The 26,077-nt window shown below is 38.6% G+C and overlaps 1 protein-coding gene across 4 annotated transcripts in view; it reads left to right on the forward strand.

Annotated features, from left to right (window-relative positions):
• ENPP2 (ectonucleotide pyrophosphatase/phosphodiesterase 2) overlaps positions 1-26,077 on the forward strand; it is a 53,057-nt gene that overhangs the window by 15,726 nt on the left and 11,254 nt on the right. For 3 of the 4 annotated variants that reach the window (XM_030499215.1, XM_030499208.1, XM_030499223.1), the window contains exons 9-18: positions 7,019-7,074; positions 9,265-9,330; positions 10,055-10,127; positions 18,399-18,510; positions 19,832-19,957; positions 22,032-22,063; positions 22,879-23,006; positions 24,443-24,530; positions 24,655-24,742; positions 25,655-25,827. In XM_030499215.1, the coding sequence (XP_030355075.1) occupies positions 7,019-7,074; positions 9,265-9,330; positions 10,055-10,127; positions 18,399-18,510; positions 19,832-19,957; positions 22,032-22,063; positions 22,879-23,006; positions 24,443-24,530; positions 24,655-24,742; positions 25,655-25,827 (942 nt within the window). Of the gene's footprint in view, positions 1-7,018; positions 7,075-9,264; positions 9,331-10,054; positions 10,128-11,096; positions 11,107-14,744; positions 14,906-18,398; positions 18,511-19,831; positions 19,958-22,031; positions 22,064-22,878; positions 23,007-24,442; positions 24,531-24,654; positions 24,743-25,654; positions 25,828-26,077 lie in introns of all 4 variants that reach the window. The other variant, XM_030499232.1, reaches the window with a different exon arrangement.

Consider the following 26,077-nt stretch of genomic DNA (forward strand, 5'->3'; position numbering starts at 1 on the left):
ACAGGCAGATGTGTCTGGCTGTAGCTGAGCCAAAATGAGGTATTTTTTGTCTCGTAAAATTTGTCAGCATAACTGAGCATAGACACTCCCTTGCCCAGCTATGACCCTGGTTAGCTTTTAGCATGCCTTGTGCCAAGAGCAGCAGGCGAGGAACCTTACTAGATATTATCTTCCTACATGTGAGTAAAGAAACAGGATCAAAACTAGGAGCAGTGAAAGGGTGGCAGTGGGTTGCCTTTTCCTTCATCTCAGCTGCAGCCAGAGCCACACAGCTAACAAACCATTCCTGCTGCATTCAGGCAGCAAGCTCACAGACAATATTGTGGCTTAACTGCTGTGTGACAACTTGTTAAGCTGCTGTAATTTAATTATGCATCACAACTTTAAGTGCGAGCCTTAATCGCAATTAAGTAGGAGTTAGTGGGGAAGTAACTGTTTGGGACTATACAAATGTCTCTATTTTTAAACCATGATATTTATACCAATCTAGGTCTATAAATACTTCACACCTGCTGTGTTGAGTGGGGAATACTGGTAATTCTCACATATGTCCATTAAAAAAAACTTTTGCTGCTCCAGCAAAAAGAAGTTTTTCTGGACTGTAAACAAGGGTCATGAAAAATGACAGCTGAGAAGTGTTCAAGAAAGTTACACAACAGTGGATGATCATATGTTGGATGAAATCCTCAGAGGACAGGGAGTGTGTTGCTTAAACAAGTATGGACAATAAAATCAACCTGCTCTGAAGAAGTGTTAAAAAGGAAAAATACCCAAATAATGTAATAAACTGGAAATGTCTTTAGGAAACTGAAAACATGAGTAAAGGAAGAGCTATAGCTCAATTCCCAAACATTTAATATGAGGGAAACCAGTAAGTTTGGTAAACCTGATAGGGTGGCCATAGTGGTTGTGTAAGGAGATGGTAGATCTCTTGCAGAAATCTGATACACATGGACCCTGCACATGGAAGAATTGCACATATGATGAGTGAATTTCAGATTTTTATAAGAGGAAAAAATTATCTCCATCTATATATGGATTAGATACAGTCTGTTCTAACTATCTATAATTTTCTCTAAATATCACACTGACATAGATGCCAAAAGTAGCTGGGTATTGAAAAACAAGACAGTATAACTAAGGGGAGAGGAAGGGAAACCTGGTCTGCATATCACAGAACTCTTGTCTGCCATGTCACATATTCATCTGGTTCTTTTTAGATCTTGGGTCTGAAACTGCAGTATTCAAACAACTACAGAGTGGTATTTGGATTGCACAGAATTGGGAATTATTATTTTTCTTTCCAGGAAGCATAAAAAGTGTCTGAGACCCCCAGCCTCATATTATGTCTGACACTGCCTAGAAGAGAATGTCATTTAATGCTGACAATTTCTGAAATACTTTCTTGCTCCTGGAAACTGACCTATTGTATCTGGCTTTGTTAAAATGTGGGGGGTTGGTGGTGTTTTGTTTTGTTGTTTGGTTTTTTTTATTATTAATTACTTGTTCTAACAATCAGCATCTTGCTGGGAAACAGCCAGATTACCATGGACATCTGTGGGATTTGGCAGATGAGTAACTGAATGTTTCTACATCAGGAATTATGAGAAATTAATTTTGAGAGCATTAGGAAAAGAAGCGGGGAGAAGGTAGCTTGGAAGTGTTTTGAGGTGCTGTAGCTGGCTGTGGAATTCCTGAAATCCAGTCTTTCTGATTCAATATATAACCTTGATTTATTATATAAGCTTAAAACCACCTTGTTTTCAAAACAAAAATGTTTGACAGAAAACAGCCGCAAAACTGCTCCTCATATTGCCACAGCATCTCAGAAACGGTGAACATCAGGGCCCATGCTCCTGGGGGAAAACTAAGTTTACTGCTCATTTTTCATGACACAAACTCTTTTCTCATCCCAAGTAACTTCATGCACTAAATTAGGCTCCAGCTGCCTTTGGCTTCTCTTGAGCAGTACTTTTCCAAATCTTGGTTTGATGTAGTGATGCGCCAATCTTGTAGACGTTTCTTTTCCTGGGAAATGCTGCGATTTCCCCTTTACCACCTTTGCCTGGATGTGGAAGGGATTTCCCATTCATGCATCACTAACTTGTGTGTGTGTTTTCCCCTCCCTGGTTGGCCAGCAGGTTTGTGCAACTTGGCACAAGGTCTGGACTTCAGAGCTGTCCCTCCCATCAGCCTTGACCTGAGATGTGCTGCTGCCAGTCCTTTCATAGTGCAACAAGTAGAAGGCAGCCTTTGCAAAGTTACTGGCTCTTATTTATTCATTATTTATTATGGAAGACTAAAAGTAGGGAGATGCCCTACTTCGTGTGCAGGCTTTCAAAGACAATTCATCAGCTATCTCAAATAACTCTGTATGTAGTATCTTTGTGCAAATGTGTCTAGCAGTCAGAAGAAGGGAAAACTTGGGACTTCCATGTTCCATATGGCATTGCCACCTAAACTATTGCTTAGTCTGTCTATTTTTATCCCTAAATAAAGGAGAAAAATTGTAGTCATTCAACACATAAGATATAAAAATGACAGTAATTCAATGTATAGGATGTTTCATATACATCTAGAAAAGTATATATATTATTTCTTGTGACATTTACCAGTGTACTAGGGTTGAATCTGCGAGTCCGTAATTTAACAGGTCTATCTGTATTGGAAAAGTTAGATATTCTCTAATTCCTGTGGCATAGTCTGAAGACAGAATGGTTAATCTTTAATTCTTTAAATATTTATTCCCCTTCTCTCTGCTCAAGCAAATTAATTCAGAAATATGGCCTTTATATAGCTTGCAATACCATAAGGCTTGTCCCATACGCAAACATCTGACAGTGAAACAGCTGACTCTAAAATTCTAACATATTAACAGTTAAAACCAACATATTTACATATGGCAAATAAATTACATAAGCTCACAAATGGTACTGACCTTGCAACACCTAAGACAGCAAACTTGATAAGTGACCTGAACAGATGTGACCAGCCACAGAGTGTATATAACGCACTGCAGTTACATGCTGAGTACTGGAACATTTAGGATTAATAGACTTTAAGACCATGACTAACCGACAGAAAGGAAATGGAACAAGAACTCTTATTCCCTTTTTAATTTCAATTGGTTTGTATGGGCAAGATTGAGAGGACACTGGATAACTTTTTTTTTTCTGTCCTACATTGACTGACAGTGTAGAGTCATGTTAGCCTGTGAGAGGCATAACTTGACTTGAAAGATAATGGATTTAATTTAAAGACAGTGAGAGATGTTCACTGGTGATTAGGCTGCAGTAACAGTTTGTCACGCTTTTCTGCTGGAGTTGCTATCATCTAGCTGAGGGTAACAGAAACTTACGAGATACTCCAGTCTGTTGTCTAATTTTACCTAGCCAGTAAAGGATCTGGCTGATCAAGGACACTTCTGGGAGATTGCTACCATTAGCTTCATCAGCAGTAACTGTCACAACTCTAAAACCCACTGGAAATTTGCTTTAAAGCTTGTTCAGTGCTGATTGGAGTTCTTCCATCTAGATGACTGCTGTTACTCTGCATGCTCAAAGATGTGTCTGCCAATGTATTGCTATGAGTAGCAGCTTTAGGTATGATGTTGAATAGTGTTGAGTTTTCTTGTTTTGGTTTCAAATAAACCAAAGGCTCCCCTCCCTCCTCCTTTAAAAAAAAAAAAAAAAAAAAAAAAAAAAAAAGGAATAGTGAAGTCCAGTAGGATTTTGTCGTAACCTTGGGTTGAACCAGGCTCTGCCTGGCGAGGTCAGGATGGAGTCATTCAGACTCACTTCTTAGATGTTATGGTCAGATACTGGCCTTTTGATTTGCTGGTCTTTGACTTCAACAGATCATTGTGTTTGCTGCTGAGCTTGTTTCAAGTGCAACAGGCATGTGTCCTTGTCCAAACAGCTAATGCCAATGTAAATGGCTGCATTCCTGAGGTGAAATACTTGGGAGCAGGGAGGGTGCAGTTTTTCCTCTCTGAAGCCAGCTGGGGTGCCTTTGGACTGTCCTTACTGCTCACTTAAGAGTGCACAAATAAGAAGGAAAAAATTCTGCTTCAGAAAGGTGTTCAATGCCATTTTCATATGGCACTCACGAAGCACACTCTATGCTCAATAGGAATAAAAAACACTGAACACCATCTTGCAGGCATGCTTGGTACACCTTGGCAATGTAGGTAGGGCCTAATTATTCATCTGTCAAGATGACTAGTGTTTCACTTGCTTGGCCAGAGGGAGGGTGTCTTTTGGTACGTGTTTAAAATTGTTGCCTAAAATAGACAGGGTCACATGTAATTTCAGCAGTGCTAACAGTGAGGAGCAGCACAGGACAGCTTCAGCTGCTGAGGGTGGATCTTGGCTGGTCTGATTTGGCTAAAGAGGCAGCCTGGACCACTTGGACCTGTGCAGGCCAAAGCAATAGAAAGTCAAACTAGAGTTAACAGATGGTAAAATCTAAGTGCTGAATTCCCTGGACTTAGTTTGTTGGTACCTTCCCAAAGATATCTGCAAAATTATTTAAACTTCGCAGGAACACAAACACTTTCAAAGAAAAATAAATCTGCTGCAGCTCTGTAGGGACAATGGTTTTCCAAGTACTGCAAGACCAAAGAACATACCAGCAGTGGAGCTGACACTCCTCATGCTGAATTTGTATTTGATCTCTTTTCTCTGCCATGATGGGGTTCTACTCTAGGAATAAATCAGCAATGCAAATCAAAATGTAATTGATTTAAGTATGGGTTCTTTTTCACCTGGGAAGTCCATGAACTACTAAAGAATATGGAGTAGCTTCTGCCTTAGTTAGACACCGTCTGCCTTAGATGGTGCAGTCTGAAGGTATATACCCTGTGCTGATTTATATGACACAAATGAGCTTGTGGATGCATCCTTGCGTTGCAGTACACTTGACTGCAGTGTACAGGCTCAGTGACGTGATGAGCGGATTGTAGGCACACTTCCTTATCTCTCCCGTTCACCTGCCTCCTTCTGTCCTGTTCCATTAGGGCTAATATCCTGTGAGCACATGAAGTCAATATCCCTGTTAGTCAACAATTCAAAACCAAATTCCAGTATAAATTCAAAGCCATTAAAATTTTTTTTGCAGTAGATACTTTGCAGTCACATCATCTTGTGGTCATTGTCACCATGCAAACCCCAGTGCTGGTGGAAGGCTGAGGCTGAAAAGGCTGGGGGAGATACCTGGGAGACTCCCCATGTGGTGGCAGCTTGAGCATAGATTGGTATGAACCAACCCTGAAATCAGACTCTTGAGGAGAAACACCTGAAAACAGAGAAGGGTGGGCTGCATCTGTGGCCATTCTGCTCCTGATCTTGCTGCATTTAGTAAACCAACATTTTATAGAGTTGCCATGGATGTATTCTTCCCTTAAAAAGGTTGCCAAAAAGTCAGAATACAATGAAAACAAAAGATCTTTTATAGTTGTGATTTTAACTTAACTGGATTGAGTCCAGTAAGATTTGGAAGGGCAGAAGATGAGAGATAAATTAAACGGTGTGACCAGTGCACTGGAAAGGCAAAGATGACCAATTTTCCCATAAATAACATAATATCCAATTTTAATTGCCATTAACTATAGCTTCCATGTGCAAATAATCTTTCATCAGACTGTGCCAAATTTATTTCAATTAAGACTAATGCATGAATAGTTCAGGCATGACATTTGAGCAATGCATGCCCAGCTGACAGTTTATAAGTGTCAATTTGAGCAAGGTAGAGGAATCTATTTTCAAAAAGTCGATATAAAGTAAACCAAAGATTTTGCAATTATGAAGTAAGGGAACTACATTTTGGCTTAACTGCTCATGAAATGGATAAGTATGCATAAATAATGGGAAGAAATAATCTAGTTGTACACATGATGCTGGCTTTTAAACCATTACCACTTTCAATACGAGTTTTGAGTTAATTTGGATAGTTCCTTGTAAGAGAAATTTAGTTCTGTAGGTTTATAAACTCATATTGTTTGCTTTCCTTGATTGTGGATCTTTCTGGCATTTGGTCATTCTCATTCTCCTGCCTTGAACAGATATTCAAAGAATAGAAAAGAGAAAGTGGGTGAAGGAGAGAAAGAGAAGGGTAATGAGGATAACAAGTGGTATGTTATGGCTTTTATTATAGAAAGATCAAACAAACTAAGGCTACTCATGCTTGAAAAGTAGTAAATAGAGGAAAGTATCATGAATGTTGTGTAGAAGTGGGAAGAGAAAGGATTAATAACCTGTTTTCAACGTATGAGAACAGTACCCTAACCCCAGCAAGGCTGGCAAGTTGAAACCAAACAAAAATAAACATACACATGCAGTGTGTGACTACATTGTGGAACTTTCTGCTCCAAACTCATTTGTAGGCAGAAAAATATATGGGATTTGAAGGACTGAAAAAAGAAACTGAAAAATTAACGGAGATTATTTCCATCATTTCCATCAAGCACTTGGGGTGAGCTCAGAAAGTTTTTAAACATCTATGGAGGAAGGTGTCCCTCATTGCTTTCTTTATACCCCTACTCACCTGTTCCCTTTTTTTGTGTTCTCTTTTCTAACACATTTTCTGTTGATGGCTACTGGTGCTGGAATATGGGGAAAGAAGCATATTTATGCAGACACTGCTTGGTGCTAAGCTGTGTTACTTCCTGCAGAGTATCCTCCAAAACTTTAACACTAAAAGTCTCAGGGGAGTAATGACTTACTTTTTAAAATTAAATGGAATACTGGAGAAATTCCTGGCCATGATTCTTAATGCTTTGTATTTAAAGCAACACAGAGTTTTAGGGGTGAAAGTCGACAGCACGGTGGCTGATCCACCAATACAGAATTTGCATAGGTTTGTCACTCCATGTGTTTGAACTGGGGACACAGGCTGAAAACTGCAATTTTCACTTCTAGGCTCAGGCTAGAAGAATGTGTCTTGAAAATATTTTCTTTTGATTTCAGAGGGTCATTAAAGATCTGAACACATTCTAATCCTCTTATATTTTCCTCATTAGATTTGGATTACTGCAGCTAAGCAAGGGGTGAAAGCTGGCACGTTCTTCTGGTCTGTGTAAGTGCACTCTGTTTTCTGGAGATTTGTAACTAATAATTCAGAATTAATTTGATGCAAGAGTTTATTAAGACATTTTTCTCAATATAAGCAGTTGGCAGTTTGGAGACCGTACCCGTAAGCCTCCCTTGTTTCATTTGTGCAATGTTTCTGATGCTAGTTTGCTGCTGTAAGTTCATACACTGATTTTTAGCAGTAGTCTGAAGAAAAGATGTGTGAATATGTAATAAATTGCTTTCTTTCATTTCATGGTGTGCTGTTTCATGTCCTTAGTATTGCTAGTAATGTTTCCTAGTCCTTTGAGCGTTTGTGGAAGACTCTTCTATTGTCCTCTTATGTCATCTGACATCAACAGCCTAATTGACTCAAAGCCTGACTCATTCATTTTACAATCCAGTCTGACCTTTGAATAAGATATCCAATTTCCCTTTCCTAAAAGACAGCCTTGAGGATCTTTGCTGTTTATTTTTTGTTTAATGGTTCCAAATTATTTTCCCTTGTCCCAGCTAAGACATATCTTCTTAACCAAAAATGAATGAATTTTGATAATTTCTGAGTTCTGAGGAATTTGTGTCGATCAATCTCTCTATTTCATTTTAATGGCAGGGTTGTAGGAGCAAAGAAAATGGGCAGACTGTCAAGGCTGAAGTACTAAAGGGGTTTGCCTATTTTTTGTGATTCCATTAGGAATAATACTCTTTGCTACTCTAAATATCATTCAGCATATGGAAGGAATAAAATAAAATATGTCATGCACAAACCTGATGATAGGCTTAGGCTTGCAAGATCTGACAGAGCTCCAGTCTGGTGCTCTACAAAACAAAGAAATTAATGTGATTCCTAAGCTCTAGAACTACATAGTCACCATAAACGCCCTGGCCAATGAATGCTTGGGGATATAAAATGTTATGGAAGGCAACCAGGGATATGTCATATGAATTGCAATAATGAGAGAGCAAGACAGCCACTTTATGTATGAATGAAATATATATATCTTAAAATGTTATTTTTTAATTTGGGACACAGAAATTTTTTTTGAGAGTTTTCAAGCAAACTTTGGAAAACAGAAGTGTTAAAAACATCTTAGTCACAAATTACTTAATTAAAACAATGTTTTTTTTCTTACTGCACAATTAAGAGACATTTTAAAGCTGGGCAATACCCAAGATTATTATTCTGCTGTATGATATTGCCTTGTTTGCAAATTTTAGCAAAAATTCTCATTTTTATAGCTGTTTTACAACCAAAAGTTTTCTCTGTAGTTAGAGATTGAGGACCACTGTTGTTCTACATGGCATTAAAAATGAACTAATTTTAAAAAGGCTATTGGCTTTTTTATCTCTGTCAGATGTTTCCAAAGAATGCTGAATTCAATTCAGCATGGTGAATCCAAGACAATTGTATTTGATTCCTGCCTTGGGATTCTGCTATTAATCTAATGGAATCTGGACTGACTATGCTATTGTATTAAAATAGCTGCGTGGTCACTGACCTGCAGAGTTTTCCTAGGATGAGCTATTTAATTTTGATAGCTGTTTATAAGGTTAGTCATTCTCATGGCACGAACTTGGCCTCTGCAGCCAAGTGAGAAGTCTCAGGACACGAACAGTGAAATAGGATGAGTCTGTTCTGCAGAGTGAGAAGCTGCCAAAGTTATGCAAGTCACCATGCTGATGGCCTGGTGTGTCAGATGGCTGTTTTCATTTACACCAGCCTAGCCCTCAGTTTAGTTACCATTAAGTCAATGGGAACTTTTCCAGTGTCTTCAAGACTACCAGAGCAGAATGACTGTTTAAACCTGTACTGATGTGAGCAATTTAATGGTTTTTACTCATGCCATCTATCCAATGGTAGCACCATTGTACATAAAAAAGGATCATCTGGGTTAAAGCTACCAAAATGGTATTCAGTCCTATTTAGAACAGTCGGATTTACTGCCTTGAGTTCTGACTCCAGTTACAAACTTTTAATTATCTTTCTTTTGGAGTATGTGGACATCCAGGAGATCTGAGGTAATTCTATTTGCAAATAAGAATCAAGATCAAGCAAGAAAGAAGATACAGCATACTAAAAGCAAATAATGTTTTTATAATTGTTTTTAATCATGTTAGAAGCAGTTCCTAGCAAGACTGTGTTGATAGTTTGTGTATTCAACGATAACAAGGTATATTTTTATATTTTGTGGTCCAGTGTCATCCCCCATGAGCGCAGAATATTAACAATACTGCAGTGGCTAACCCTTCCAGACAATGAAAGGTAATTCACTTATTGGCATCTGCTAGCTTGTTTTCTCCTTAAAAGTAGCTGTAAGAGCAAGGGGAAATTTAGTTCTAAATATAAATTTTGATTGTTACATGCTATCACTGATTTAAGGATTTGTTTGGGATTTGTGTTTAGTTATAATCTTTTATTTTAATCTCGGCTTTTAACCATCAGCACTTTGATTCTTGTCAATAAATGTGTGGTATGGTTTGAATTTATTTCTTATCAAGAAGCATGTAGTTACATGGATTAACTTGGATTGTTCTTATCCTACTGAGTCTAATATGGTTTAACAACCTTACAGGCAATGGCAGTTGCAGGACTGGACCCTGAGCAGTGGGAAAATGTTACGATTTTAATTATGAGTATTTTTTAGTATGCAAGTTCCCACATGCTGCTGGCTGCAAAGCTCAGGCAAGCTGCTGTTGTGATCTCTCCTACAAGACTTAGAAAGAGCGTGTGTCCTCAGATGGTACCCCATGTGCCTCCCTGCATGTGTTCTTGGATTTAATAAAACTGTAGAACAACTAATTGCTTAATCATACCATGGAAACATATGACTGCTAAATGATTCTGTGATTTTATGATTGAGAAACAGTTCTTTTTCCATAAAGCCCACTCTCATTGGAAGGTTAACTTGCTTTGACTTGACCTAACAGATCTGGGGTTTTTGTTGTTGAAGGAAAGCTATCCTGAAGAAGACCTTTCTTTCTTTCAGGCCTTATGTTTATGCTTTCTACTCTGAGCAACCAGATGCTGCTGGCCACAGATATGGTCCTTTCAACTCAGAGGTTAGTACAGATTTTCTTCTGCAGAAAAAACATGCGTTTGAAATACACTTTCCCCCCTTTTGCCACTGCTCAAGAGTAACATTTCTAGTAACGTTTTTTCACCCATTTCTGCAATATGTTTCCCCTCTGCCAGAGAGCAAAGTTATTGTCTACAGGATTTATCATGTGAGATTCCCTACTGAGAGAAGGAACTGCCCATGCCTTTCAGGAGGCTGTTGCTCTGTGTGATATGATAACGCAAATGGAAAGATTTACTTGGCAAAGACAGGAGCATATTTAGGTGCAACAGCATAACTTAACTTTCCCCTAACAATTTATCCTTCTTTAAAGTAATAAAAATATAATGCAGAAAATATTAAGGAAAAATGCAGAGGAGAGAAATCTCTCTTTAAAGCTGACAGCCTGCAGTAGCCAAAGTAATAATTCCAGTCTGTCATGATCTGTAAAAAGCCGCTATTTCCAGTTTCATATAGGCCCTACAGGGGTTCGGAAAGCTTTGCCAGTACTGTTCCCTCAGGACCGTACTCTTGAGTTTGGAAAAAGTTTTGAAGCACTGTAAGGTATTTTAATGAGAAATGATGTGCAAAACAGTATAGGAGTTTAACCCCTTGTTTGAACTTTGGGTAGCTGGGTGGGACTGACAAGAACTGCTTCCCTGCCAACACTGTCCAGGTGACAAGGTCATGCACTTGTCTGGGTTTTGTGGGGAGGGAAAGTAAGTTCTACACCTGAATATCCTGCTACTTTGTGTGGCTGGGATCTAGCATCTCTGATGATCTCTGACATCTGGCAAAGGTCCTCTGAAATGTTCCAGTGCAAATGTAGGGCTGCAGATTGCCATCACAAGACTTTAGGAGTTTTATACATGCTTCTTAAAGGGTAAACAAGTGTTTGCAAATCTTCAAAAACAGAGAAGTGTGTCAGATACCTACCCTTTGGAAGATAATACAAACCTCCCTGAGCAGTCAGGTACACAGCAGTAGTTTCTTACTTGTTTAGTATACATCTGAGAGCTGTTCTCTGCTGGAGAAAAGAGAAGCAGGAATAATATTTTTTTAATATGCCTGAGTTATTTGGGCTGTTTAGATAAGTTTGCAGTGGTTATGAATTTGCTGTGGGTAGCATCCCTGTTGGAGCACTTTGAGCCATGGTCCTAGAGCAGTGGGTGTAAAGAATTATTCCAAACCAGCACTGAAACACAACACTGGATAGAAAGAAGTAGTCCCTTTTCTGGATAAGTGGTGGTTCAAATCTGCCAACACTCTTGCTAAATTGACAGGCATTGATATGACTTCATGTTGTCATTTTGCTCAGACCAGTCTGATTTGGCCAAGTGAGGTACTGGTAATGAGAGCTCTCTGATTTATTGCTCAGTGATGCTTTCTAGTTCCTCTTATTGAAGTGTTACAAATATTATGTGTGGCTTATGACTGACAACTCTAATTTTATTTATCTATAGACAACCACGTCCTTCTGAATAGAGTTTTGGAGCTCTTTCCATGGACTTTAAGGAGAATATGAATGTGACGACATTGAATTTGTTCTTTAAACTGTAGTCTTTAACAAACCAGTTTAGCATCCAATGTGGAAATCTAGTTTAAGGTTAATTATAAGTCTCTCAAAGTGAAATGTAATTGTATCATCATAGAAAAAGTCATTATATAAGCAAAAAAACCCAAAGGATTTTAATATTTGGAGGCTCTTCTGGATGGTTATCTGAAGGTGACCCTCTAATTGCAAGGCAAAGCTTAGGCTCTTAATAAGCGTGAATTAATAGCTTATGAAAATTTTACAAATAGATTGATTTATGACATTTGTGTTAAACACAAGAAAAGCTTGAAACTGATAGCAAATTGAGAACAAACGAATTAGCAGACGAGCATGTATGTGTTTGCAGTTCAAACAGTGGACATGACTGTGAATGGAAATTTAAATACACGAATACAGCTGTGTAAGTACACAGATGCTGAAATTTGCTAGGGGCCTGGTTTCAGGAGAGATATTTTATATTGTTTCTCTTGACACTGTTTTCAATATAATTGTTAGGAGCTATGAATTTAGATAAATCAGCTGGAAAGAAAGTCCTCAAAGGGATCCCTTTCAGCTGCTTCCTCGATACCAACAGCATGACCTCCCCGTGAAATCATTCTTTTCTTGTATACAGCTGGTAGCAGTTAGACAGTTGGAGTAGTACTGACCACTTCATTTTCTCCAGGCAAAGGCAGACCAGCCATACAATAATGTTTGAAAACAAGCTCTTGACAACTCTGAGTTATATTTAATATAGGCTGCTTCTTTCTTCTTTTAAAAGGTAAAGATTTTATGTTGAGTTTTCATGCTGCATTTAGTAGCTTGAGAATATTTTTATACTTTGGAAACCTGAGCATTAAAGTGAATGTTTACTAGAGCTTATTATAACAAATAATGTTCTAAATTTATTTTAAATGTGTAATCTAATGTGACCCATTACCGACAATTTTAATCTTCCAGACTTCATCAGATGGCACTTAGAGCTTCACAGGACATGCACAACAGCAGAGTGTCTTAAAAGCTAGAAATAAAGGGACTTAGATGGACTTAAATTTTATTGTTGAATTGCCAGTGTTGTGGATAAAAATGGAATACAGATTATGGCCAATGCCCAGTAGTGAAACATTGCATGTCCTCTAGCACTATGAATTTCAGTGTAAATGAGTTGGTTGTCTAAGGTTTGGGGTTTTTTTGGGAGGACATGAATAAACTTCTCAGGAAGCATCTCAGTGAGTTCCATTATGTTTCCAGGAGTAGTTATGGGAGTTATCAAATATGTGCTTGCTCTTGATTTACTTCTGCATTTTGTTTTTCTTTCCCTCTGTGCTTCTGCAGTTGAATTCTGATAGGTTGTTCCGTCCGGGTCAAGAAGCAGAGCTTTGGCTGGCTAGTTACCCTTGTGATGTTACAGTTCCCTTCTGTAAGTGGGGAGGGATTTGTTTCCCTCCTCCATAACTCTGTTCTGACTCTTCTCAAGCAAGACTAAGATTTGGCTGGTTAATAAGAACTTGGCTTTTTTTTTTTTTTCTCCTAGCTAACTTTTTTGAAAATAAAATATTCTAGAAATATACTACCATAAGAGCTCTAAAACACATCGAAATCTGGCACTGCTAAGCCGTTCCTGCTGCTCCTCTAACATGCTGTCTTGAGACGGCCAATTTCAGTGTTCAGACCTGGGTCTCCTGCATTCGCGTGTTTCTGGCATTGGGGAGCTCTGTCTGAGCCGATTCAGAGACAGTAAACCGAGAATCCTTCCTTTCCCTGCCGCTCCTCTCATCAGGACTGCACAAAGCTTGAAGCATTTTAAAAACAGAAAACTCTGGTGCTGCTTTATTAAAATGCCTTTCTGGAGAGAGACGAATGAGACTGGACTAGAATCTCCTTTCCAGCTGCTTGCCTTGGAAGCAATGAAACAGCATGGCAGATGGTAACATCCCCTTCCTTCCCTTCCCTGTTTACATAGCTTTGTAACTGAACAACTGTGGGAAGCTGCCTAAGTACATAGAAGTTATATATCACCATAAATCTCCGACTCTTTTCAAGCCCACTCAGCGTGCTCCATTATACGCAGCATATTGTAGTTACTGTCTCCCAATAGGTATCATCTATCAGCACTTCACATGGAATCCTGAGCAGTGCCAAGAGCCTGCGACTTGTGTTAAAGTCAGTGAAAATGGTACAGTTTAAAATTATGTGCAAGCTGATTAATGGGATAGTAGTTTTTTCCAGTTATGTCTTCATTTTTTCCCCTTCTATAAGTCTATTCCAGGTATTTGTGCATTTACAAACAATCAGATTACCCAATAAGATGTAACACCAAAAGTGCTAGGAAATTAAATTCTAAAATTGCCCATGAAGCTGGTAATAAGGCAGGTAACAGTGCAGCTTTCTGATGCACTGTCACTAGTATGCCCTGTTGAAGGATATAAGCTCCATTCTGAGCCTCACCTTTGTAGTTTTCTCCTACAGATCTGCAGTCCCCAGATAGTGGGGTTCTGGTGATTTCAAGTGGGGTGCATGGCTGGCACACCGTGGTGGCACCTGCTAATCCTACTGATTAGGGTACCTGATGTCACTGATTCAGCCAAAAAGTGGGTGTGGAAAACCTTGCAGGAAGCCATTTGGATTGGACAGGCTCTAGAACTCATACCTGAACCATCACCCAAGTGAAATGTTATGTTTCCACTAGCAGTGTACCCCAGACACTCATTAAATTGTATGTAATTAATTTTACTTAAATTGAAATTAAGTTTACTGAAATTTTGGTAATACTAATAGGTTAATAATTGATCAGTAACTCCCCCCCCATATAACTACATATTTTCAAAACCAGAAGCCCCACCTATCTTCTGAAAAACAGATTTAATTTGCTCATATGCTGTCCGCTCTTGTAACTGCTGTTCTGCTTCCAGTACGATTTGGTGGACTCCTCCTTAAGAAGAGAGAGATCCTAAATTGTCCAAAAGCCTAAATTTTTGAAAAGGCCACAGCATTTATGATTGAGGATTATGTGGCACAGGTAGCTTTACTGTCTGATGTGAGCTGAGACAGGCTTTTTTTCTGAGTCCAGACATCTCTCCCCGTCAGTACAGGAGAGTAGTTATGGCTCCCCTCTTACTGCGCCTAAGAGACCTAAGAGAAAGCTTCCTCCTAAGAGGAGACAGGAAAGACCAGTTGCAGCTCCAAAGAAAGGAAGAGGAAAAGTACATAGCGTGGATCAATATGCTGCGGAAGCTCGTCGGAAGAAAGTAAGTTTACATGTTCCAAAATGTTATGATGGAAGTGCCACTTTTTAGGCACTATGCTAGCTTTAATTTTTTTCAACTTGGGAGTTCACTCCATGCTTCAGGTTGGGATTTCACAGGCACAACTTCTATAAATGTACTGAAGGACCCAAAGAAAAGCAGCCAAACCAGACCAAGTCTTCTGGGAGCTATGTTTTTCTTGTTCCAGACTCTGTATTAGGGAAAGTCATCTTTATAATCTCTTTATAGTTTTAAATTCAGCCATCAGCTGAAGACACTGTCAAACAAATCCCTGGGAAGATGCTACCAGTGCTGCTAATCCTTCTGAGAAATTACAAATTGTGCAATATATTGTAGCTTCCTTTACTCCCCAGCTCATGGGAACCTGGTGATTATTTGAGCTTTCATGTGTAGTCATTGTGGTTGTGGAAAAGTCGTGAAAATGTGACTCATAAAATCTTAAATGGAAAAAACTTCAAAAAGTTTTTTCAAGAATATATATTTTAAAGCCAGTTTGTGACTTGGGAGGAGATTCTTGATTGCATGATTTCTGAACTCTGTATTTGCAACAGAAGTGATGCATAAATCTGCTTTCACATGAAAAATGTCAAATGGAAATTGCTTATTAGGAAAAGGTGCAAGTGGAGGAAAAGGGTATTCCTTAGTCTATCATCTTTCTCCACTTGGCGCTAACTAACACACTGGAAAGGGTTATAGACAACTTCAGTATTATCTTCATTTCAAAAATTTAACTAAATAATTAAAAACTTCTTCAAACAAGCAACCTAATGTTTCTCCTTTAGGCTCTAAACAAAAGCCTTGACACTCCACCCTCTCCTCCAAGAGGCTATAAACACTTTTCTCAATAGTTTTTTTGTGAGGATGTTTTCTCGACTTGTTGCATGATTCAACTTGAACCAGTTGACCAACTTGAACCATGTCATGACAGACAGTGACATGCAAAAAAATTATCAAGTATAAGAAAACAAGAATTTTCCAGAGAATTTGTGACACAGATTTACCCGAGAACTGAGAACCCTTATTTTTTTTTTTACTTTCTCTCTTTCTCTGGATGAAAAGGTCATCCAAACTTAGAACAGGAGGAGTTCTTTAGGGCTAAAATATGAAAATGTATCACTATTGTTTCAGAAAACATAATCTGAATATTACACAATAGTTCCCATCATATCTGCAAGTTAAACTTTTGGTGCTGTTTGAGAGCAATGGAATATAGTACAGGCTGGATCACAGTAATTAAAAAAAAAAAGTGAAAAAGGACAAAGTTAAATTCTTCCTTTTAATCAAGCTGCTTCTAAGGAAAAACTCAGGAGAGAATTCAGCTGTGGTCTGCATATCTCAGATCCTATACCAAATGCTTTCACAATAGTACCAACTCTTTATCATAGCACCATTAGAGATCCATATGTCCTGAAAGAGAAAATATTTATGTACAGGCTACCAAAGTCTTGATATCAATATACTAGATGAAGAAAGGTATATGCAAGAATTTTACTTGTTTCCCAATAACTCTCTGGAGGTTCCATCTGGGAAAGAACATGGACTGTAAGAGCAGCATGTCCACAGAAAAAATCCTTGCCTGAATATGCCACCTACAGCCAGCCTTAGGCTGCAAAGACTGTTTGGGGAAAAACTTGAGCGCTGTGTAGAATAATAGAAGATAGCTGAATTCAAAAATTGAAGAGAGACAGAATGCAATGAAATGAATAAACATTAGTGAGGCCTTTCTAAGGGCTGTTTTGAACATAGTCAAGCAGAGAAGATGGTAAATTTGAAGGGGTTTTTTTTGTGGTTTTCTGCATGAGTTTTTTGCTGCTTTTAAAAACAGGATTTTTCATTTATATTGACTTTCTTATAGTTTCAGAAATATCTGCAGGTTTACAGATTAATTTGGTGAAGAGGGTAGCTAAACAAAATTACCATCACTTGAAATCCTTGAAATCTCTGGAAGTGTTGTTACTCTATTTTTTTATTAGTATTACTTTTTAGAAGAAGTCTCAAGCTTGCTGACAAATGTAAACATTAATGGGAAATCCATCTGGATTTCCAGCTTCCTTGAATAAGCTTTCGATTCTGAGTAAAAGTTGTATTCCCTTATATGATTGATGTTATACAAATACAGCTTCATAAAAATGGAATTCCCATTCGCTGAAGAAATTCTTTGTATTTGAGCTTGGAAGAATACTGAAACAGACAATTTCCTTTTCTTTCTAAACTTGCAATGTTCCAAAGACTTAACTGAACTGACTACTTAGGCTTTCCTGAATTAAAATATTTCAAAATTTCACTCTTTTCCTGAACCATTTCCATATGTTGCAGAAACTGTTCCTCCTGTTCCCCACCGTGACTCTATGTCTCATGAGCCTCTTCTCTCCATATTTATAATGCCAGATGGGAGATGACATATCCTGTCTCGTCTTATAACCTATCAGACTTGTTTAACATCCATCCCTTAATGACTCAGGCAGAGGGAGAATTTCTGAACCGTCTCTTTCTGGGTCAAACTAACATGATGTTTACTTTTTCTTCTCAGAAAATTCTGCCAAGGTCTAGTTTTTTCTGATTCAAGATTTGTCAGCATTCTATTTGTCAATGGGAGGATGTTTTGTTGTGGAGACTTGGACCAGCCAAATCAAACAGACAAGCAAGGAGGAAGTTGGCATATAATGACAAGAAATGTTTTCTTCTCAAAACCAAAACAAAATCTGAGTCCTCTGCCTAAAGTCTTATTTTAAAATGTTTCTCTTCTCTGTGCCATCTGGTAAAAAATCTTGCATTTTCATATAGCTGAAAACAGAATCCTATGAACATGTCTTGGTGTTTTCTGTTTTATTTCTTGATGAAAAGGAAACTTAAATGAAGAAATTGCAGTACTGCATCCATGTCTTCTGGAGCCTGTTGACAATTTTGCCAAAACTGCCATTTGAGATGTTGAAAACTCTTGGCTTTGAAGCTGAAGAACACTCCCTTTGAGCCCCATGTGCTGCTCAAGTGACTTGCATATTGTCATCCTAGTATCAGATGTTATTTGAAGTGAATTTCATTAAGTGACTTGGCATATGAATCCCAAGCTCAAAGCTTCTTCAAGCTTTGACTAAACCATTCACATAAAATAGCCTTTAAAACTCCCGCTATTTATCTATAAGAAACAAACCATACCCCAAAGTTACATGTGTTTTTCTTATATCTATACTCTGTTTTACCAAATGCACATGTGTCCATGGGAGGCCTAGGATCAGCCATAAAGATCTTTTGCTGTCTTGTGTCAGCATTTCAGCAGGGCTTTCTTATGATGAAATTACAGTGTGGATATAGGAAAGGAAATGGGATGATAATTGTAGGTGTAACAGCTCAGCCAAGGCTTTGCCTCTTGACTTGGATGGTTTTCCTATCAGAGTTTTGCCAAAGGACCTCCATTTGTAGAATGGGAACATCGCAATGACAGAATTAACTTTTTCCTTTCTGCATGTTTATACAGATGATGGTGAATCCCCTGAGGGAGATTGACAAGACAGTAGGACAACTAATGGATGGACTGAAACAGTTGAAACTACATCGATGTGTCAATGTCATATTTGTTGGTGATCATGGTAAAATAAACAATATTCTTTATCAGTATGACCCACTCCTGGCAGCGTTCAAGGTCAGGTTGAATGGGGCTTTGAGCAACCTGGTCTAGTGAGAGGTGTCCCTGCCTGTGGCAGGGGATTAGAACTGGATAATATTTAAGGTCCCTTCCAACCCAAACTATTCTGTGATTCTATGATCAGTATACAAGTGCTTGAGCAATGTATCTGTGCATATAATAGGTGGCTTAAATGAAAGTTCCATTTATGATATTTTTGTGCTGATTTTTTCTGGTAGTTTAAATCCCCCAAACCAGCCAGTCGGTGTGGACCAGGCACTCAGCTTCACTGGTTAATTGTCATTGGAGGACACTTCTCTTTCATAACAGTGATCTGGGTATTTACATCTCCACTTAGAGTTTTTCAAAGCTTGGCATTTTTGGTATCACCTCCAAGTGCAGCTCTCCATGCATGAATTGGAAAAATTAGAATATAATGGGGGAAGGAGGAAAATGGTAAAAATACATATTGGGCCAGATTTAGATAGAGAGTAACCCAAAAGCAGAGATCCTGTTTAGTAGGTCTCATTCTTTCTGGCATCAGAAGAAACTTTACAATAGAAGAAATAGTAAATATTAGCAAAGACAAAAAGAAAGCTTTATTAAAGAAAAATGTAGCCATGTTTGAGATAAACCTGTTTCCGCTTAACATTTTAGCAATGCTAGCAAAGGTCCTGTTCTGTTTAGATCTTTGTTTAAGAAAGTCTCACAATAACTGCTACGTTGGCAATAAAATGGCATATGTCTCCTTTCTGGCTGTGGGGAGAGAGCGTAAGGGGCAGGAAGGATTTCCAGGGGAGTCAGTTTTGTGCTGACAGCCGCCTGTGACTGGGAATACATTCCTCCCTGCCACAAACGGCTGTAGGAGAGAATTGTTTATCTGTGGCTGCCTTGAAACAGACCACCAACAGACAATACCTTTTGTGTGCAGTTTCTCTTAAAATCCTTTGTTTAAAAAAACCCAAACATCTCCAAAGTAGTACACTAAACTAGAAACAGACTTCGATTTTTCCATGAGCTTAGTTTGGAGATATGTCAGTGCACACATGGTATATGTGGTGACTGTTTCTGTGATGCTGAGACTGGTATTTCTCTTGTGGAGGCAAGTGCTAAAATCACCCATAGTTTGACTTCTACCAGTGTCTGATGTTGGAATTAAAAGACTGGAAGGAACAAGATTAGTCATCCAAACGAGTAGAATAGGTAGGCTGTTTGGGGTCTCTTTTTGTGCTGTTTTGGAACATGTTTATTTTCAAGAGGTATTAATTTTTCATTTCTTTCTGCAGGGATGGAAGACACTACTTGTGAAAGAACTGAATTTTTAAGCAACTATCTGACTAATGTGGAAGACATCATTTTGCTGCCTGGATCTTTAGGGCGAATTCGCCCCAGGTCTAGCAATAACATAAAATGTAAGTTATTTGTACCCTTTATGTCCTGACAACTAGACTTCATCTCTTCCTTGGGCTTATGTTGTCCAAAGAGTGTATATGTTGGCTGGACATTCAGAGGGAAGCCCACTGGAAACCAGCTGCTTGTTCCCTTCCCAGTCTGTAGTATACAGACCCCACAGTGACACAGCTGTGTCAAGAGGATGGCTGAAATATTCAGAGTTAAAACCCACCTTTTTGTAGCAAGGAGGAGGAGTGAGTACTCAAAGCGAGTTTCACACATCAGCTTACATGTCATTGTGACTTTATGCATGCACTTCTCTCTGCCAACAAGCAGGATTTTGGGTATCTCAGCCCTACATGGGTTTAATATTAGAAAAAAGCATCTGGTACCTTTTCTGAGCTAGTGGAAAAGAAATGAGTTGTTAATTTTGAATTTAGGAGCTTCTTCATGCTTTTGGCACAGATGAGAAGCATCATGGGTTGCTAAACAGCAACAGATTGGGGATGTTGAAGGATAAAAGGGAGATTTAGAGCATGCATTCAGGGCCAATATTGGCAGTAAAACTTGCTGCTTTTTTGTACCATGCTGTTAGAAATTCATCCTGACTTGGTGTTTGAGATTAGCTGATCTCTGATGAGAGCTCTCACGGCTCAGGCAGGAGTCCTTTGGTGAAGCTAACTCTGTGATTTAAAGCATCAGAGACCCAGCTGCTGGTCCGTTGAGGACTATTACCTCCAGGGCAGCAGTACCTGGATGGGGCTTGTGCCAGCACTGTGGCTGCTCTGGTTCAGCATACCAAGGCAAACTTGGCTTTGCCAGAAGTTTAAGCTACCATGCATACTGTGAAACTCATAAACTAACCATAAGTACCTATGGTTTTTGCAAAGTTTGCTACAAGGGTGGCAACATTTGGTAGGGGGGAAGGTCAGCCAACTGACTCACCATAACACTTCAGATGTACTTTGGTTGAGGACAGATTTCACAGAAAGATCTTTGAAGATTAAATGTTTTTAGAATAGTAGCAGAAATCATAAGAATGTGCTAAAACTTTCTCAGAATCTGATTTATGTATGCATTTATTTTACTATAAACTAATTTACCTGGGTATTTATGGTGTAGGAATATGGGATGAGTGTGTAAAGACCTGTTGGAAATAGTGTGCATGTTGATAAAACTTGCTAGACTAGCATAAAGGCTGAATTCCTATATTTTGCAGTCTACTGAAATCCTGTATTTCAGTTCCATTCCATTGGGGTGCTTTTTAATCTGTGTGTGGTTTTTTTGTTTGTTGTTTGGGGTTTTTTTTAAGATCTTTCAACCCTTGAATTCCCAAATTGCTGAGAAAAAGTAGATTTCTTTGGAGATTTAATGGTAATATCTTCCAAAAAGATCAGTTTGTCTGATTGACCTCTGAGTCACATGACCGGTTTTCCTGTAATACCATTTTCCTCTTTTGTACTCTGCAGCTTCCTGCTTTGAATATCTGCAAACAAACAAACAAACAAAAAGATGTTCCTTAGTTTTAGAACTTGGGTATGCCTCCTGAAATGGCAAATTACCAACTGTTTTATTCCTCATCCGTGATAATACTGCCTCAATACTTCAGACACATCTTTGCAATGAATAAGCCTGTAGCTCATGTTTTGAGATTTGGGAAAGCTCATTTCAAGCTCAGGAAGATTGTGCCTTAAGCAACCAAACCAACAGTAATTAAGAACGAGATTTTCATTTCCTGAGATTTTCATTTCCTAATATTTTCTACTAGCCTATTTTTTCTCTCAGGTCTGATAAATGCCACCTCAACCTTCTCACATGCCCCACCCCCCCAGAAGAAAAGAGAGTTAGTGTGGACTGTTGCTGGCTTTAGACCTTCTATATCTTGCATATCCCTTTAATAGTCCAAAGACGTATCCAGAATATTTTACTGTGGCTTTTCACATGATATATCCAATGTACTTTTAGTAAAGATCGGCCAACTTTTAGGAAGAATGCTTCTGTAAAACTGCATTGTTACCTTGTGTTTTATTCTGCAAATTGTTCATCTTTTATATTTTTGTCGTGTTTTTTTTTTTTTTTTCCTTTGCTTAACAGATGACCCTAAAGTGATTGTTGCCAACCTTACAGTAAGTATTTAGGACTGGGAGGTATCTCTGTCTACACTGCATTGCTCACATCACATCTTAATTTGAGGCATTATTCAGCATTCTCTCCTCACTCTTTAGGCAGGAAAACCAACCATTAACATGAATAAAGAGTGTTAAATGGTGCCCTTCATGAGTACAGATTAATGTTTGTCATAAATTCCACTGTTTGCTGCTGAAGTAGCTTTTATAACCTTTTTGGGTAATGCAGAGCCAGAATCTCTATGACCACCTTGACTCCCTGAATTGAGTCTATTTATTCATTCCTTCAGAAATGGAAAGTAATCTTTTAGGGTAAATATTTTACTAGCACTTTGAAGATGTTGAAAAAGTTCATGTGATAGCCTCCAACTATAACCTTGTTTTTAGTGGGGAAAAAGGTGTTTAAAATAAAAGCTGATTAAAAAAAAAAAATCTAATTTTGTAACCAGATGGCTTTAAATATACCTGCAGATGAGAGATATTTTGAGCATTCAGCTTTCCTCTGAAGCTTAAGTTTTGGTGCGGTTAGAATAAAATTCTTCATCCGTGAGCTAAATAAGTGTGGTGTTTTCATGATGCTTTCAAAAAAACTGTCATGAGAATGGAGCTTTCCAAATACATCTTTGAATGACTCCCTGGGCCCTATTCTGATGTAAATACTGCCTAGAAGGGGCTGGACCACATACTTCAGATGTACACTTTGTTTTCAACACATCATCAATAATGACCTTAACAGCTTGATTTCTATAGTTCAAGGCTTTATATGCATCTAAGCTAACTGACAGCAGTGTCATTTGTAACCATTTATTTTTCAGTGTAGAAAGCCAGACCAGCATTTCAAGCCTTACCTGAAACAGCACCTGCCTAAGCGCTTGCACTACGCTTACAACCGAAGAATTGAGGATGTCCATTTACTGGTGGATCGCAAATGGCATGTGGCAAGGTAAACTCTTGCTTTTGCTTCCATCCTGATTTTCAGCCTTTTTCTCGAAGGAAATGAGACACCTGGGGTTGCCCTGTCTTGAGTTTTGAACTCCTGGTAAGGTTCAGTCACGTCTGGTGCAGGCAATGTGTCTCAGAACACATAAGTGTTTTAAGGTTTGGGAAAATCAGTAGCTGGATACAGGGTAGAAAATCAGATTGGTTTCCTCAAGCAGCTGTGTGGTTTTTGACTGATTAGCTCAAACATAGCAGCTGATAAGCTTTTTTAATGAGGTGCAAGCTTATTCCAACTGGGAAGCAGGAAATGTGAAGGAAAGGGAAGGTATATGTGACCAAGGATGTTAGGGAACAAGAGGCTAAGTGGATGCAATGGGTGAATGGAAAGGAAATGGAGATATTGACAGTGGGTAAATTCCTGAGAACATGTGGAAGGGTAGGACAGGGTGGCCATCAAAGTGACAGCAGCATATTGTGTTGCAAAACAAATTCATAGAAACCCAGGATGCTTTATCTCAGTGAAAGCCCTGTTTTGGGTTGTTCTTCCCCATATTCCTCAGAATTTTCAGTTATAAAATATGGACAATTTTAAGTATTCTTACTCGGCTAAAAATTGAGTGAGGAAAAACAAATTGATGCATATATGTATAGGAGCAAGTTGATGCATACATGTATGGGGGAACAGGAGAGGAGTAGCCTTTGTTTATGAATTGTGCACCCCTTTCAGGTTTATTATATATTCTTTTTCTTGCTTTGATCTTTTGACACACGTTGTGTATTACAGTATAAGAATGGCTGGGTCTTTATGCATAAAACTGACTCAGTGGTTCTTGGAATATGACACAGCTTTTGGCTTATGGTAGACTGTTCTGAGCTTTAAATTATGGTAGGGTTTTTTGCCCATATAGCTGCCAGGCGAACACACGATGTGTTGTCAGTGCCTTTTGACATCTGTGCTTATCTTTCCATGAATTATGCAAGGATCTCTTTGCTGAAGCAGTGAATGAGAAACTCCAATTGTTTTCTTGCACAACTCCACTAGCTGGCTGGCCAGCTGCCCCGTGCAGTTTCTGTGGCTGGGATTCATGTACATTTCTAAGAATCACACGTTGAGTTTTAGGCTTACAAAAGTTTTAGTTTTACAAATTTTACTGGAACTGATGGGATGGCCCAAGTTGATTTACACTTAGCAATTTCTTATTAATTACATCAGACTTTCTTTGGCTTACTTATGCATTAGTTTTTCTGAAATTGCATTCACAGATAATTCATTTGTTACTGTAACTGCAATCTGTTGTATATTCACAGCCAGGAAAATGGTGGTTACGGAACTGATTGCTGTAACTCAAGTAATTTACAGGGCCAAAATGAGCATCATTTTATTGCAGATGAAGAAATTAACATGTAAGAGGAAATTTTCTAATACTTTTTTCAATTTAGGAAAGCTGTGGATGTTTACAAGAAACCAACAGGAAAATGTTTCTTCCATGGAGACCATGGCTATGACAACAAGATAAACAGCATGCAGGTATGAGCAATGCAATAACCTTTGTGGGAGGGTCATTAAAGGCAGAAGAAATTGGAGGTCTCTAAAACATAAATATTCACTGAAAAATCCTACCTTTTAATGCCTTTTTTTTTTTTTCCTCAAGACTGTCTTTATAGGTTATGGCCCTACATTCAAATATAAGACCAAAGTACCTCCTTTTGAAAACATTGAACTTTACAACGTCATGTGTGGTAAGCTACCTACTTGAGAAATTTCAAAAGAAACATGCTGTTTTAACTAACAGGGCTTCATTTAGCCACCCATGAGCTTGTGCCCTGACTCACTCCCAGTATCCCTTCCCCAGTCCCAAACACTTGCCTTTTGGCGAGGAGGGTTGAAGGCACTTAATAAGAGCCTCAGTTTGCTCTACTCTAGTAGCTGGCCAGTAAAGGGGGGGTACCATAGTTTTGCTGCATGCAGCTTGGCAGAGATCAAATACACACGACTACAGTGCATGGTGTCCACACCTCAGCAGTCTAGGAAAGAGATTTCTGATCAGAGGCTGCTTTTGCAGCTGCAGTTCTCACGGAGAAGCTCAGAGATATCACTTAGCTTTCTATGGCATCTCATGGTATGACTGTGTTCCCTGAACTCATACTATAGTAGCGAAGAAGAATCCAATGATGTATACAGATTTTCATTAGGATCTTTAATATTGATTTTCCAGTGCAATAAAAGTTTCAAGCCAAAGGTGTAGTTCACTTATTTAAACTTTTTGTTTCAAATGTGGAATACCAAGAAGATAAACGGCCCTTTTCTATAAAGCAAGTGACTAATAACACTGTGTTCCAGATGGTTGGTGTAAGGTCATTATACATTGACTGTAAGTTTGCACTGGAAACTGCAGGCGAAGTTATAAAACTGTTTTCGAGTGTCTTGATGTGAACTAACCTTCGTGTCATAAAGGCTACCATGCTATTCAGGCAGCATCAGCAATCTTGTGATTTGGACAAAATGTTAGTATTTTTATTACATTAAAAGCATTCATTTACTTGTTTTGGGTGTAAACAGTATTGCAAGTAAATGTCTTAGCTTGGTGGAGATGCTGCTGAATACATATTTGCAACCTAACCATCATTCACTTGTGTTTTGTGGCTTCATAGATCTGCTTGGACTAAAGCCTGCTCCCAATAATGGCACCCATGGAAGTTTAAATCACCTGCTGAGAGCCAATGTTTATAAACCAACCGTGCCAGATGAAGTTGCCAAACCACTCTATCCTGTTGCTCTACCTTCCGCGTCAGATTTTGACATAGGATGTACATGTGATGATAAGGTAGGCGCATAGGATGCTGAAGTTTCCACTATTATTAACAGTTGCCTAGTAAAGTTGAGGCCATTTTATCTCTTTTGTGAGGGTTTGATCTGTAACAATTCCCCAGATCCTTCCTGTGAAGTGTTTGTGCCCTTTTGGAACAATTCTGGCTTTTTGTAAAAAAGGAAACAAAAAAAATCATTAGTGTTTTATAGTGCTAGTTTTGTTCTGCTCAGATGTCTAATAATACTAGATGTCAGAATGCTCCTAA

This window comes from Strigops habroptila, chromosome 1 (assembly GCF_004027225.2).
Source record: "Strigops habroptila isolate Jane chromosome 1, bStrHab1.2.pri, whole genome shotgun sequence".
NCBI lineage: Eukaryota > Metazoa > Chordata > Aves > Psittaciformes > Psittacidae > Strigops > Strigops habroptila.